This window comes from Dreissena polymorpha, chromosome 12, assembly GCF_020536995.1.
Source record: "Dreissena polymorpha isolate Duluth1 chromosome 12, UMN_Dpol_1.0, whole genome shotgun sequence".
Classification (NCBI taxonomy): Eukaryota; Metazoa; Mollusca; class Bivalvia; order Myida; family Dreissenidae; genus Dreissena; species Dreissena polymorpha.
The window spans coordinates 35763787-35776010 of NC_068366.1; the positions used below are offsets into that span (position 1 = coordinate 35763787).

Sequence of the window (12224 nt, forward strand, 5' to 3'; positions counted from 1 at the left end):
TTTATAGAGAAAAGCCTAAGATAAGTGAATGAAAAGTCAAATAAGATTCACATGTAACACTTCTTGTTGTTTTATTGGTTTTACCGCTATGTTGAATTTCTGCAAAGATATAGATACATGTAACAATCTGAAGTAATGGCAATAATTAATTTGAGTAATGCAATTATTATAATTAGATATTTGGGTTGTGATAAATGTTTCTGAATCCATTACCAGTATAATCATCATCATCATCATCATCATCATCATCATCATCATCATCATCATCATCATCATCATCATCATTATCATTGTGCACCAACATCCGCATTACAACTAGAGTCAACATGGTTTTAATATAGTCATATTATGAAAACTGCCGCTACCCTGGCGGCCATGTTTTTCAGCAAACTGTAACCATTTTCGAACTCAGCCAAGCTATCATTAGAACAAATCTTCGGACCAAGTTCCATGAAGATTGGACTATAAATGTTACTTCTAGAGTGTTAACAAGGTTTCACTATAGCCATATAAGCGAAGCTGCCCCTCCCCCTGGCGGCCATATTTTTCAACAGACCGAAACCATTTTCAAACTCAGCCTAGCTATCATAAGAACAAATGTTCTGACCAAGTTTCATAAAGATTGGACTATAAATGTGACTCCTAGAGTGTTAACAAGGTTCAACTATAGCCAAATAAGCAAAACTGCCCCGCCCCCTGGCGGCCATGTGTTTTTACCGATCCGAACCATTTTCAAACTCAACCGTCGTATCCAGGAAACAAAAGTTCTGACCAAAGTTCATGAAGATTGGACCAAAAATGTGTCTTCTAGAGTGTTCATATGTTTTCACTATATACATATAGAGAAAACTGCCCCGCCCCCTGGCGGCCATGTTTTTTCACCAATCTGGACCATTTTCGAACTCGTCCGAGGTATCAATAAAACTAACGTTTTGACCAAGTTTCATGATGATTGGGCAAAAATTGTGACTTCTAGAGTGTTCACAAGGTTTCTCTATAGCCTTATAAGGAATACTGCCCCGCCCCCTGGCAGCCATGTTTTTTAAACAAACCGGAACCGTTTTTGAACTCAACCAACATATCATTATGACAAACATTTTGACAAAGTTACATGAAGATTGGGCATCAAATGTGACTTCTACAGTGTTCACAAGGTTTTATTTTTTTGACCTAGTGACCTAGTTTTTGACCCAGCATGACCCAGTTTCGAACTCAGTCGAGGTATCATTGGGACAAATGTTCTGACCAAGTTTCATGAAGATCGGACAAGAAATGTGGCCTCTAGAGTGTTCACAAGGCAAAATGTTGACGACGAACGACGCACGCACGACGGACGACGGACGACAGACATAAGGCTATCACAAAAGATCACCATGAGCACGTTGTTCTCAGGTGAGCTAAAAAGTAACCCACAACTGGGTTCGAACCACTGACCCCTGGAGTAAAGGTATAAACCATTTAGACCACTCGGCCATCCTCGCTCACGCAATATCGAAAGTATTTTATGCTTTATATAAACAATCCTCGTAGTTTTACAAAATATAACGACAACAACAGAACTCTCCAAATTATTCAATCTTTTCGCGTTGCAACGCTTTATATCTTTCAGGTTTATAAATTGTCAAAAGATGCATATAATGGATATTTTAGAGCATGGTTAATGTTCAGTATTACTATTTCCTCACAAATATCATAACTAAAACGAAAAAAAATAAATTGCGAATCTGAAACAACTTTTTGTAATTTTGTCATTTTACCAAAACGTGAAAAGACCCCTTTAAATCTTTCACTTGCCCTTGATTTTATGCGAATAAAGAAGAAACAAAGTGCCCTTTGTAATCAAACCTGCGCTGCAGCCATAGAATGAACGCCTATCCGGTCTGCTCTTGGCCTTGATTCTCCTGCTTCTGCGCGGGTGCTCACGGATTGGTTCACATTTGTGCGTCGTTTACGTGCCGGCCTGTTACAAGGTGTGTGGGTCAGTAGAGATATAGGTTGGCCATGAAGCGGGGATTTACGATTGCCGGTAAGTGAGCATGTTTTATAACGGCAATTATTCGTTCGGAACAAGAAACAACTGAAAAATGCATAAAACTTGGCATCATCATCATCATCATTATCATCATCATCATTATCATTATCATCATCATCATCGTCATCATCATCATCATCATCATCATCATCATCATCATCATCAATCATCAATAATCATCATTATAATCATTATTTTCATTATTATTATTATCATTATTATTTGTAGTAGTAGTAGTAGTAGTAGTAGTAGTAGTAGTAGTAGTAGTAGTAGTAGTAGTAGTAGTAGTAGTATAATTATTAGTATTAAATTAATATTATATTAATAATCATCGTCATCATCATTGTAACTTTCTTTTGGAAAAAAATAATATATCTGTTTCCATGCATGATACATGATGACAAGAAAAAAATATTCCATCAAACGATTAATGTTGTATATTAAAAGAAACCATCATTACCGCACGTTTTATTGGAGCATGATTTATTACGACAAAAATTCATTTTCATGTAAGCCAATTGTGCGTGAACCTGTAAGAACGGCGTATATAAAGCGTTTTGTGGGAACAAAATAGCTCATAAACTAGATACGCGATTATAAATAGCACACAGTGATAAATTTCTGGTGCTGTATCAACCAGTACAATGTTTAAGTTGCTATTCTCAAGGCTTCACAATCAAAGTACCGTCATCGTATACATACTTTTGCTGTGTATAGAAATTAAGGGAAAATGAAATAGATAATTTAGAAAAGTGCACAAGCAATCGGGCAATTATTATATTATTTAATTTACTCTGTTCTTTTTTGATTGGTTAAATATGAAAGCATGTAAATGTAGTTTTGCTTGTACAATTTATAATGCATCATTTTTCGGAAACTGGCATTTTATAGGAAATAAAATTGCCAATTCGAATTTCAACATGTCGTTTTATTTTAAACTGCATCATATGTTTGCATTAGTTACTAACGTTGAAATAACTTAATTAAGTTTACATTCTATTATATTCGGTTGCATGCTCTCAATTATTATGTCGACCCACCATGTTTATATTTAAAAATGGTCGTGTAAGCTTTTTTCACTTGCTCACAAAAATTACATCGGAATAAAATTGTATGTACCATTCGTCAGGGGCCTGTGACCTTTATTTAATCATGTGAATTTTCCGCCACGATATCCGAACATTTACGAGCGAACGCGAGATTTGGCTTCGGGCAGCTTCGGAAGCACGACATAGTTCTCATGAATACGTCGATCTTCCGACGCTGCCCGAAGCCAGTAAACGATGAAGAGATTATTGCTATAGTGTTTCGTTATATTCAAAGCAAATAGCATGTACCGTAATTTCAGTTCTCAAAACTGTAAAAGAATGTTTTCTTCCTCGCTGCTATAATGTATTCAAACATATTATCTCAACCATAATTTAGTATAAATGCGTTCAAATCAAATCATGTATAGCATGAAGCCTATTACAGTCGTGTACAACAAAATGAGACGTTTGTCATATGTAGGCTAGGGGTTAACTTATATAATCACATACTGCAATATTTAAATTCAACACAAATGTGAAATGATGATAAAACCATGTAAACATATCCACTGTGTTTGTCTTACAGATATTAAGTTTAAGCAGTGACTTATCAAACACTCGGATAACTTACCATGTACGATCCCATCCAAACCAGAATCCCCTATCAATCAAGTAATTACTAGTATCTCGGACATCTCGGACCCAGGTATTTCCGCTGTATAGTGTTTCAACAGTGACGAACGGTACAGAGAAGTGTAAAGGTTTTTAATAAAACAATTATTTCGGACCCAGTGATGTCCGGTTTAAAGGCTATTAAAACAAACATTTATCTCGATACCAGGGATGTCCGGTGTAAATTGTTTAAACCAAACAGTCTCCTCGAATACAATGAAGTAAAGGGCCTTCACCCAAATATTTATCTCGAAACATGTGATGTCCGGTGTAAAGAATTGTAAACCAAACAATTATTTTGGAGCAAGGGTATTGATGGTTTTAAAAACAAAAAAATATCTCGGACCCAGATATGCTCGGGGTTAAAGGTTTTTAATCGAACATTTGTCTCGAACCCGAACAAGGTAAATGATTTTAGACCAAACAATTATCTCGGTATTTAGAGTTTTAAAAATAAACAATCATCTGGGACCCAGGTATGTCAGGTGCAAAGGGTTTTTAATAAAAGTGTCTCTTCACCACGTACTGTCCGGTGTAAAAGACTTAACCTGTATCTCCTACCTAGGGATGTCCGGGTTTTAAAAGCAAACAATTATCTCGAAACAAGGGATGCCTGATGTAAATGGTTTTAAACCAAACATCTATCATTGTCTCGAATCCAGTAAGGTAATGATTTGTTCAACTGTACACAAGCCTTAGGGAAAGAAAATACGTATCCGCCTTTCAATATATTTTTCAATATTGTGTGATAACAGTACGGCATAGCATGAATCAAATCAGTATCCTTTAAATAAATACGATGCTCAATAGGCTGACACGTACAAAAGAAAAGGCTCTGCTTAAGAAAACAACAAAAGTCGCTTTGTGGAACAACGCCCGAGCCGCAAGGCCACGGACACTGTAACAGAAATTACTTTTTTGCATCTGTCTGCACTACAGATGTCTGGCGAATTACGCGTACATAAACGATTTTAGGATTGAGTGCATACAAGTTTACATTCGTATTTTTATGTGCATCCATTAAGTTGTGGCGGTCCTGTCGTGGCTTCATCAGACGGTGTACAGCGGACGAGTTGTCATGTACGACGCGTGTCTAAACGCCAACCCGATGTCCCCGGCCTTCCTCTTAGAGTGTGGTGGCGACGGCGTGATTGTTGACGTACAGTACGTCGCCGGGACTGGGCTGTGCAATAAAACTGGTAAAGATGAAATATAATATTTATAACGATGTTTTTAGTTACGCTTATTAAAAGTGTCGATTCCTATTAATTACGAATTAAGCAATTTTCTGTGTGTATATGTACTTAGTTGAATGTTGTCGTTGTTGGCGTCCTTCTGTCTCGAGTTACAATAGACTTGCGTCCCTTGAGGATGCCACAGTTCTTTATGCACAGGTTTCTTGTGCATGTTGGTTGCTTCTGCAACTTTTACAGGGGCTGGGCCAAGCCACTTGGGAGAAGTAGTCTGGACCGCGGCTTTCTGCCCTTTCTCCTTGTGCGCCTGTAGTTGGTAAGCTGGTGGATGCTCTCCTGTCCGACCCGCAGCCCAGCATGCACAGCACGTCTTCAGTTACATCTGTGTTGAGCAAGCGCTTCTCATGTGTTGGGGTTTATGTCAATAGCTTTCATGTCGCGCTAGCAGACGTCCTTGTAGCGAAGGCGTGGCCTTCCAGTTCTTTTGTCTGTGGTAAGCTCTCAATACAAGACGGTTTTGGGGATTCGGCCGTTGTCCATCCGATGCACATGGGTCAACAAAACGATGATTAAATCACATCTCCTGGGGATAATCACCAGATTAATGGCGACAAAGATACAATTATGATGATGATTTAAGTTTTCGATGATGATGACTTCAACAACATCAACTACTAAGATTCTTTTACTGCTCATCGTGATCGTTATTTTCCTTCTTCTGTTGATTGTGATGAAAACGGTACTGAAAACAACCTTGAGAAGTATAATCAAGTCGATGTTAACGTGTATGATGATGATCATAACTATAATGATGCTGATAACGATTTCAGATCATGATACTGAACATGTGTGTTTCATTCAGTATGTTATTCAACTGTTTAATCAAACTAAACATATTCGTTTACTTCTAGAATGCGAAGGAGAGTCTGCGTCACTGCTCCGGGACGCTAACAACTGTCACTGGAAGATAAAATGTCACCTGTCTCCCGGAACCCCAGCACAGCGGATAGTGCGCTCCGGCGGCACATGTCACTTGGCAGAGCTAAGCTTCCTCCGCATTAAAGGCTACAGATGCTTCTATCCGGAATACGGTTCGCATTTTCTATTGAAATAAAACAACTTGTTGTTTAATTGTGTTGTGCTTTCTTGCAAACACTGCAACATAAATTATCGAAAATGTGTCTCTTTGTTTTGCTCCGCTGTATGTTTTTGCAATGGTTTTACGCATTTAGATACTGTATCATGCAGAAAATTTTAGACATTATTAACTACTGGTATGTTATTATTGATTCAAAATCAGCGAAGAAGTTGTGTATAAGCAATCTTACTTCAAAAACAAATGTTTATTTTAGGTAGTTCTGACAAACTTTAAAACTGTGAAATGAAACCATTTTTGACGTCCTTGCGTTATGGATCCTATTACATTTTCAAATTAAAAATGCACAAAGTAGATGCTTTAAAGATAAACACAGGAACAATAATCGAGAGAAAATCTTTTTTTTTCTGAGTTCTAACGTCCTAATGGGAATGGAACAGTGTGGCGTCGCATACGCCCTTCGCCTCCTAAACGCCAATTTACCAATTTATGCATAGTGGACTCTCCCATCCTTCTAAATTGGATCAATTTATTTCCAAAATTAGGGATGTCTATTACATGTTTTTTCTATATTTAAAATTTTTCTTACAGAAATTCCTTTCAGCAAACAGCGCAGTCCTGATGAGACGCCGTATCATGCGGCGTCTCATCTGGTCTACGCTGTTTGCCAATGCCTTTTTTCTAGACGCTAGGCGTAAATGGGTTAAACGTGAGCAAACTCGTTTATAACGCATTGTGTCCACAGGTGATGCTGTGTGATTTTGCGCTGTGCAAATGCACTACTTTTAAGATAGAGCCAATTGCTTAGGAAACCGTAGTTCCGCAAATTTAGTTTACAATAAATAAAAAATATTCAGGTAATTCGATTTCAATATTTTATTTATTCAATGGTTATTTCATTAGTACTTTATATTGTTGTACGGACATAATGCCAAAATGGCGTGTGTTGTCCGATATTGTACGGAATACCGTTAGGGCCATCGTGGTTACACCTTAAAAGCCAGAGGGCGACAATACGATAGTGCGATAGTACGATGGCGACAATGCGATAGTACGATGGCGACAATGCGATAGTACGATGGCGACAATTCGAAACGCGATAGCACGATGGAGACAATGCGATAGTACGATGACGACAGTGCGACAATACGATGGCGACAGTGCGATAGTACGATGGCGACAATGCGATAGTGCGATAATACGATGACGACGGTGCGACAATACGATGGCGACAGTGCGATAGTACGATGGCGACAATGCGATGATACGATGGCGACAGTTCGATATGACTATCGCAGTATCGCCATCGTACTTTCGCGTTGTCGCATTGTCGCCATCGTACTATCGCACTATCGCATTGTCGCCCTCTGGATTTTAATGTGTAACCACGATGGCATTAACGGTATTCCGTAATATTGGCACAGAGGTCAAGAATGTAGTGATAGATAAATGGTTTATCAAGAAGCCACGTTCCCGCTACAAATTAAACTCTTGCGACACTAAAAAGAAGGAATTATAAAAACGATTGCGTGTTAATATATGGTAAATTAAAAAATATATTTAAAAAGGAATATACTGGAAATAAGTTGTCCCTTTGTTCGTCCGTTTGTCTGACCGCCTGTTAGCCTGTTCATTGTTTATAGGAATATGTTTCAACGAAACCCCAAATCAGAAGCATATAAATGCTTACATCCGAGCTCCTTAGTTTGGATGTATATTTTACACTTCTGAAAATGCGCTCAAATTGTGAAAAATATTAGACAGTTGAGACATAGCAACAATCATGCAGCGTTACCAATCGCTCCTGAAAATAGAATTATCTCCTTTTTCGTGAATGATCTAAGCCGTTTTCCCTTCATTTAACCAACAAATATTATATAGATCTAAATATTTGTAGCATTTAAAACCCTTACAACGAGTTAACATGTTTTTAATTATAAAATTGTTGTACGCTATTAATTAGCGATTGCGTAAACGACTGTTGACGACGACATAATTTTCGGTAAATAAAACAAACTGGTGAAAGCTAACTTGCCTTAAATGTTGTTTTAGTTTAAAATATAAATTCATCAATTATCTATGAAGTTTGACTTCTTTTTGCACTTTTTCTTATAGACACACACAACGAAAAATCGAGCAACATCATCGATATTTGTCACAATGGAGCAATCAGCAGAACGTCCGGTATCATTCACAGTCACGCGCAATACCCATGGCATTACCCAGCCAGTCCCGGGAAGTGCACGTTGTCTCTTGTTGTTCACGAAAGGACGCGGCTCTACGTGTCCGCTCTCGATGACGTAGATGTCGGCGAGAATGACATCATAAAGTTGACGTCACAGTCATCGATGGATTTGACGCACGCAAAAAGCAGCGACGGAGCGCTACTGGTGTCCAATGTGAGTGACACTAATGTGACCTTCATCTTTGAGATCAGGGAATACTCCAATTCCGGAAGAGGATTTTCATTCTGTTTCAAATGTAAGAAATTTGGATATATATGTTTAATATTTGCTACTATATCCACAAGCTTGACGCATGACAATAAGATGCTTGGGTTATTTTCGAATGTTGGAATTTTAAAATTATTTCGTCAAAATTCACCGATTAAGGTTTGTTTTGACACCAAAAAAAATGATAAAAATGTCCATCAGTAAATGGTTTTTTTTTTAAACTACAATGTAATATTGATTTGTAATTTTTATGATGACGATGTACCATTCTTTAATACATTGCATCTTTTTAAAAGTGTATTATGTTTGACTGCGGGAAACGATGAATGGTCTGTAATTGCAGTTTCGAACAAAACGATCACTGGGAACGTCTGTGACGAGATTACAGCGCGTGGTGATCTAACAATAAGCGAAGGTAATGACGTCGGCGTTGACGTAAGCAGTTCTGTGCCCCAGTTGATGACGACGGATTATAAGAAATCGACTGAAAAGCCAAGTAGGTAGCTTTAAAACAAGTTATTTCTTTAAAAATGACACTCGTCGTTGAAATAAAGATTGTGATGTCAGTTGTGCCATATATTAATGCATGGAGGCCAAGAGATCGGGTTCATGGCTCGCAGACCCCAGATTGTTAGGTGGCCAAAACGATGACAGCGGGAATCCTAGATTCTTCGAACATCCTATACAAAAAAAATGACGAAAAATAAAATTAGCAAGAAGTCAACACATTAATTTCGTTGCCGATAATAAACGACCGTATACTTATAATATATTTTCAAAAACATACTTGTAAATTTGTCACAAAATTTACATGAAAGGCCTAAGTAGCATGCTTTAAACTATCTTTGTTATGGTCGACAATCCGATGTCACATACCAAATTTCAAACTCGTGTGCTTTGTTATTTATTGTCCCCTGCCGGTTTCACCGGAGGGGACTTATGGTTTGCGCTCTGTGCGTCTGTATGTCTGTCTGTCTGTCTGTCACACTTTTCTGGATCCTGCGATAACTTTAAAAGTTCTTCATATTTTTTCATGAAACTTGAAACATTGATAGCTGGCAATATGGACATTATGCACGTCATTTCATTTTGTTCGTACGTCAAAAATTATGGTTGCTATGGCAACAAATAGACTAGAAATACTGCTGAAAAAGGTGGTTTTCTGGATCCTGCGATAACTTAACAAGTTCTTCATATTTTTTCACGAAACTTAAGACATGGATAGATGGCAATATGGACATTATGCACGTCATTTCATTTTGTTCCTACGTCAAAAATTCTGGTTGCTGTGGCAACAAATATATTTAAAAAATCTGACAATGGCGGAATTTCTGACAATGGTGGAGCCGGTAGGGGACATATACTGCTTGGCAATAGTCTTGTTTTTATCTAAGTTGTTATCCCATATAATTCAAAATATAACATGTCGTGCTAATATCCCACAGACAGTGCCAATTTTAGCTTCATGGGAATATTTTACCTCTTTCCTTGTTGTTTCATAATTAAAGCCTAAGTAAAACATGCGATACTCGGGGCAAGGCCAGATTTGACCCCAGGTACATTATTTGAACAAACATTGTAGAGGACCACTATACGATGTTACACGCAAATTATTAAACCCCTGGCCATTGCGGTTTTCGAGAAGAATAATTGTATATTTATTAATTATATACTTTTTTAAAAGCACTCGGTAATAAACCTGTGCTACGCCTAAACAAAGTAGTAGCTTGCAGTCAGAAAGCCATTCGGAAAAAAAGTAAGCTTACACATAACAAGTTGTAGTGTTACAACACGTTTATGAAGTAGACAGGTAGAGAAAGAGGACGTAATGAGGACAATAAATAATATATGGGAATTTTACTACATCCACCGATAACTAAACTCGTTTCGAGTTGCACATACAGACTCCGCGAAACCCGTCAGACAAATATGAGACCATAAAAAACTAGGTCTGACAATCATTCAGGCACTGTCAGCAACAACATGGTCCGCTTTGTGTTTCAGGTTGCACAAAGAGATGTAAGAAAAGATGTTGTCAACGAAAATGCAAGAACACGGCCAGAGGCAAAACACGCCATACGCACGCTAAAAAGTGCGTAAAACGGTGCATCCGAAAACATCTATGCGACTGAAATCGGATTGTAAGAATACACGGTGCCTAAAACTGTAAAGAACATCAGTCAAGTTGTTGACTGCTGTACATTCTGTTGTTGTGACTGCTGTTATATGTAGTTTATGCATATGAGTCGTGTTCTGAGAAAACTGGGCTTAATGCATGCGCGTAAACTGTCATCCCAGATTAGCCTGTGCAGTCCGCACAGGCTTTTCAGGGACGACACTTTCCGCTTTTATGGTATTTTTAGTTTCAATGAAGTCCCTCCTTACCGAAAATAAAGTTTAGGCGGAAAGTTTCGTCCCTGATTAGCCTGTGTGGACTGCACAGGCTAATCTGGGACGACACTTTACGCACATGCATTACGCCCAGTTTTCTCAGAACACGACTCATATTACTTTACTCGTCATGCACCGTTTAACGTTTGAATATCCGCATGTTTCAGCAGTTGGTCTTAACCTATTTATGCCTAGTAGACTCTCCCATCCTTCAACATTGGATCAATTTATTTCCAAAATTAGGGATTTCTAGTATATTTATTTCTAAATTTAGAATATTTCTTACATAAATTCCTGTAAGCAAACAGCGTAGACCCAGATTAGACGCCGCATCATGCGGCGTCTCATCTGGGTCTACGCTGTTTGCCAATGCCTTTGCTCTAGACGCTAGGCATAAATGGTTTGAGAATAAAATAACATTCATTTCTTACCTCAAAGAGTAAACTGTTAAAATAACAGATGGTCATACAAATCATGCATGAAGCTTCAAAATAAATGCTAGAGAATAACAACAACACTATACAGATGATATATCTGATATCGGAAAAGCGTGTGCTTGAATGGAATACCGATATGTCATTTGAAAAGGCCCCGGAGGGGAAAGTGCTTTAAAAAATATCCGACTTTGACAAAAATAATGATCGTATATAATAAGTTAATAACGGATGCATTTTGCTATATGTAATAAGCACATATATGATACATTATGCGACAAAACAGATAATATGGGGCCTGTTTGTTTGGAACTTTTCATTAGTAATTGTGTTTGTTAATATCATTAAGTCTGGAACTGGTCGAACAGTAGGTAGATCGGTAGGCGTGTTTCTAGAGCAATATGTGGCGGACCTACAACCTTGAAAATTAGTATAATTTGTACAGTTGGTTCTTTGTAGAAAAGAAAGACGTTTATTGATATGAAATAAACAAGTCAAAGAAAAATGTCACACGAGCTTGTAAATGTAAATTTGTTACCGCAATACATCTTGTGAATGCTTTGACCTAAGATCATCAAATTTGGTACATAGCAATATATTTATTTTGATTAAACATAAGAATTCACAACAAATGTGAATTTAATACGATAATTTAATACCAATGTTAAAATTTTTCTTGTGTTTGGTAATAATATATTGAATTGTATTGGTAAAATAACATTTTTATATATGATTTTAATGTGTTGTGCAGAGTTTCGGGGCTTCAAGTTATTGAGAGGTATTTGAACAATTAAACTGTAAAGGAAGATACGCGTGCGAGCATTATGAAAGAAATAAAAAGTAAACTCTTGCTTGAAAGAGCAACCTTTTTAATAACGACTATTGCTGAAACCGAAACGTTAAAGATACAAGTAAGACAAAGCAT

At 37.5% G+C, this 12224-nt stretch overlaps 1 protein-coding gene across 2 annotated transcripts; it reads left to right on the forward strand.

Moving 5' to 3' along the window:
- The first annotated feature begins 1861 nt into the window (after positions 1-1861).
- Positions 1862-12033, forward strand: LOC127853958 (uncharacterized). 2 transcript variants are annotated; one of them, XM_052388827.1, is made up of 6 exons: positions 1862-2026; positions 4758-4931; positions 5837-6016; positions 8137-8502; positions 8818-8889; positions 10479-12033. In XM_052388827.1, the coding sequence occupies exons 1-6, from the start codon at positions 2002-2004 to the stop codon at positions 10604-10606; spliced, it is 945 nt and encodes a 314-aa protein (XP_052244787.1). In that variant the 5' UTR covers positions 1862-2001; the 3' UTR covers positions 10607-12033. The 2 variants fall into 2 exon arrangements, with proteins under 2 accessions (XP_052244787.1, XP_052244786.1); XM_052388826.1 differs by having other exon boundaries at positions 1863-2026; positions 8818-8970.
- Positions 12034-12224: the final 191 nt, after the last annotated feature.

Bases quoted from the DNA above. Each gene is read 5' to 3' on its own strand.
- LOC127853958 (XM_052388826.1), top strand. From the start codon at position 2,002: ATGAAGCGGGGATTTACGATTGCCG. The intron at 2,027-4,757 runs GTAAGTGAGCAT...GCATCCATTAAG, and splicing joins GCGGGGATTTACGATTGCCG to TTGTGGCGGTCCTGTCGTGG. The intron at 8,503-8,817 runs GTAAGAAATTTG...CTGTAATTGCAG, and splicing joins ATTTTCATTCTGTTTCAAAT to TTTCGAACAAAACGATCACT.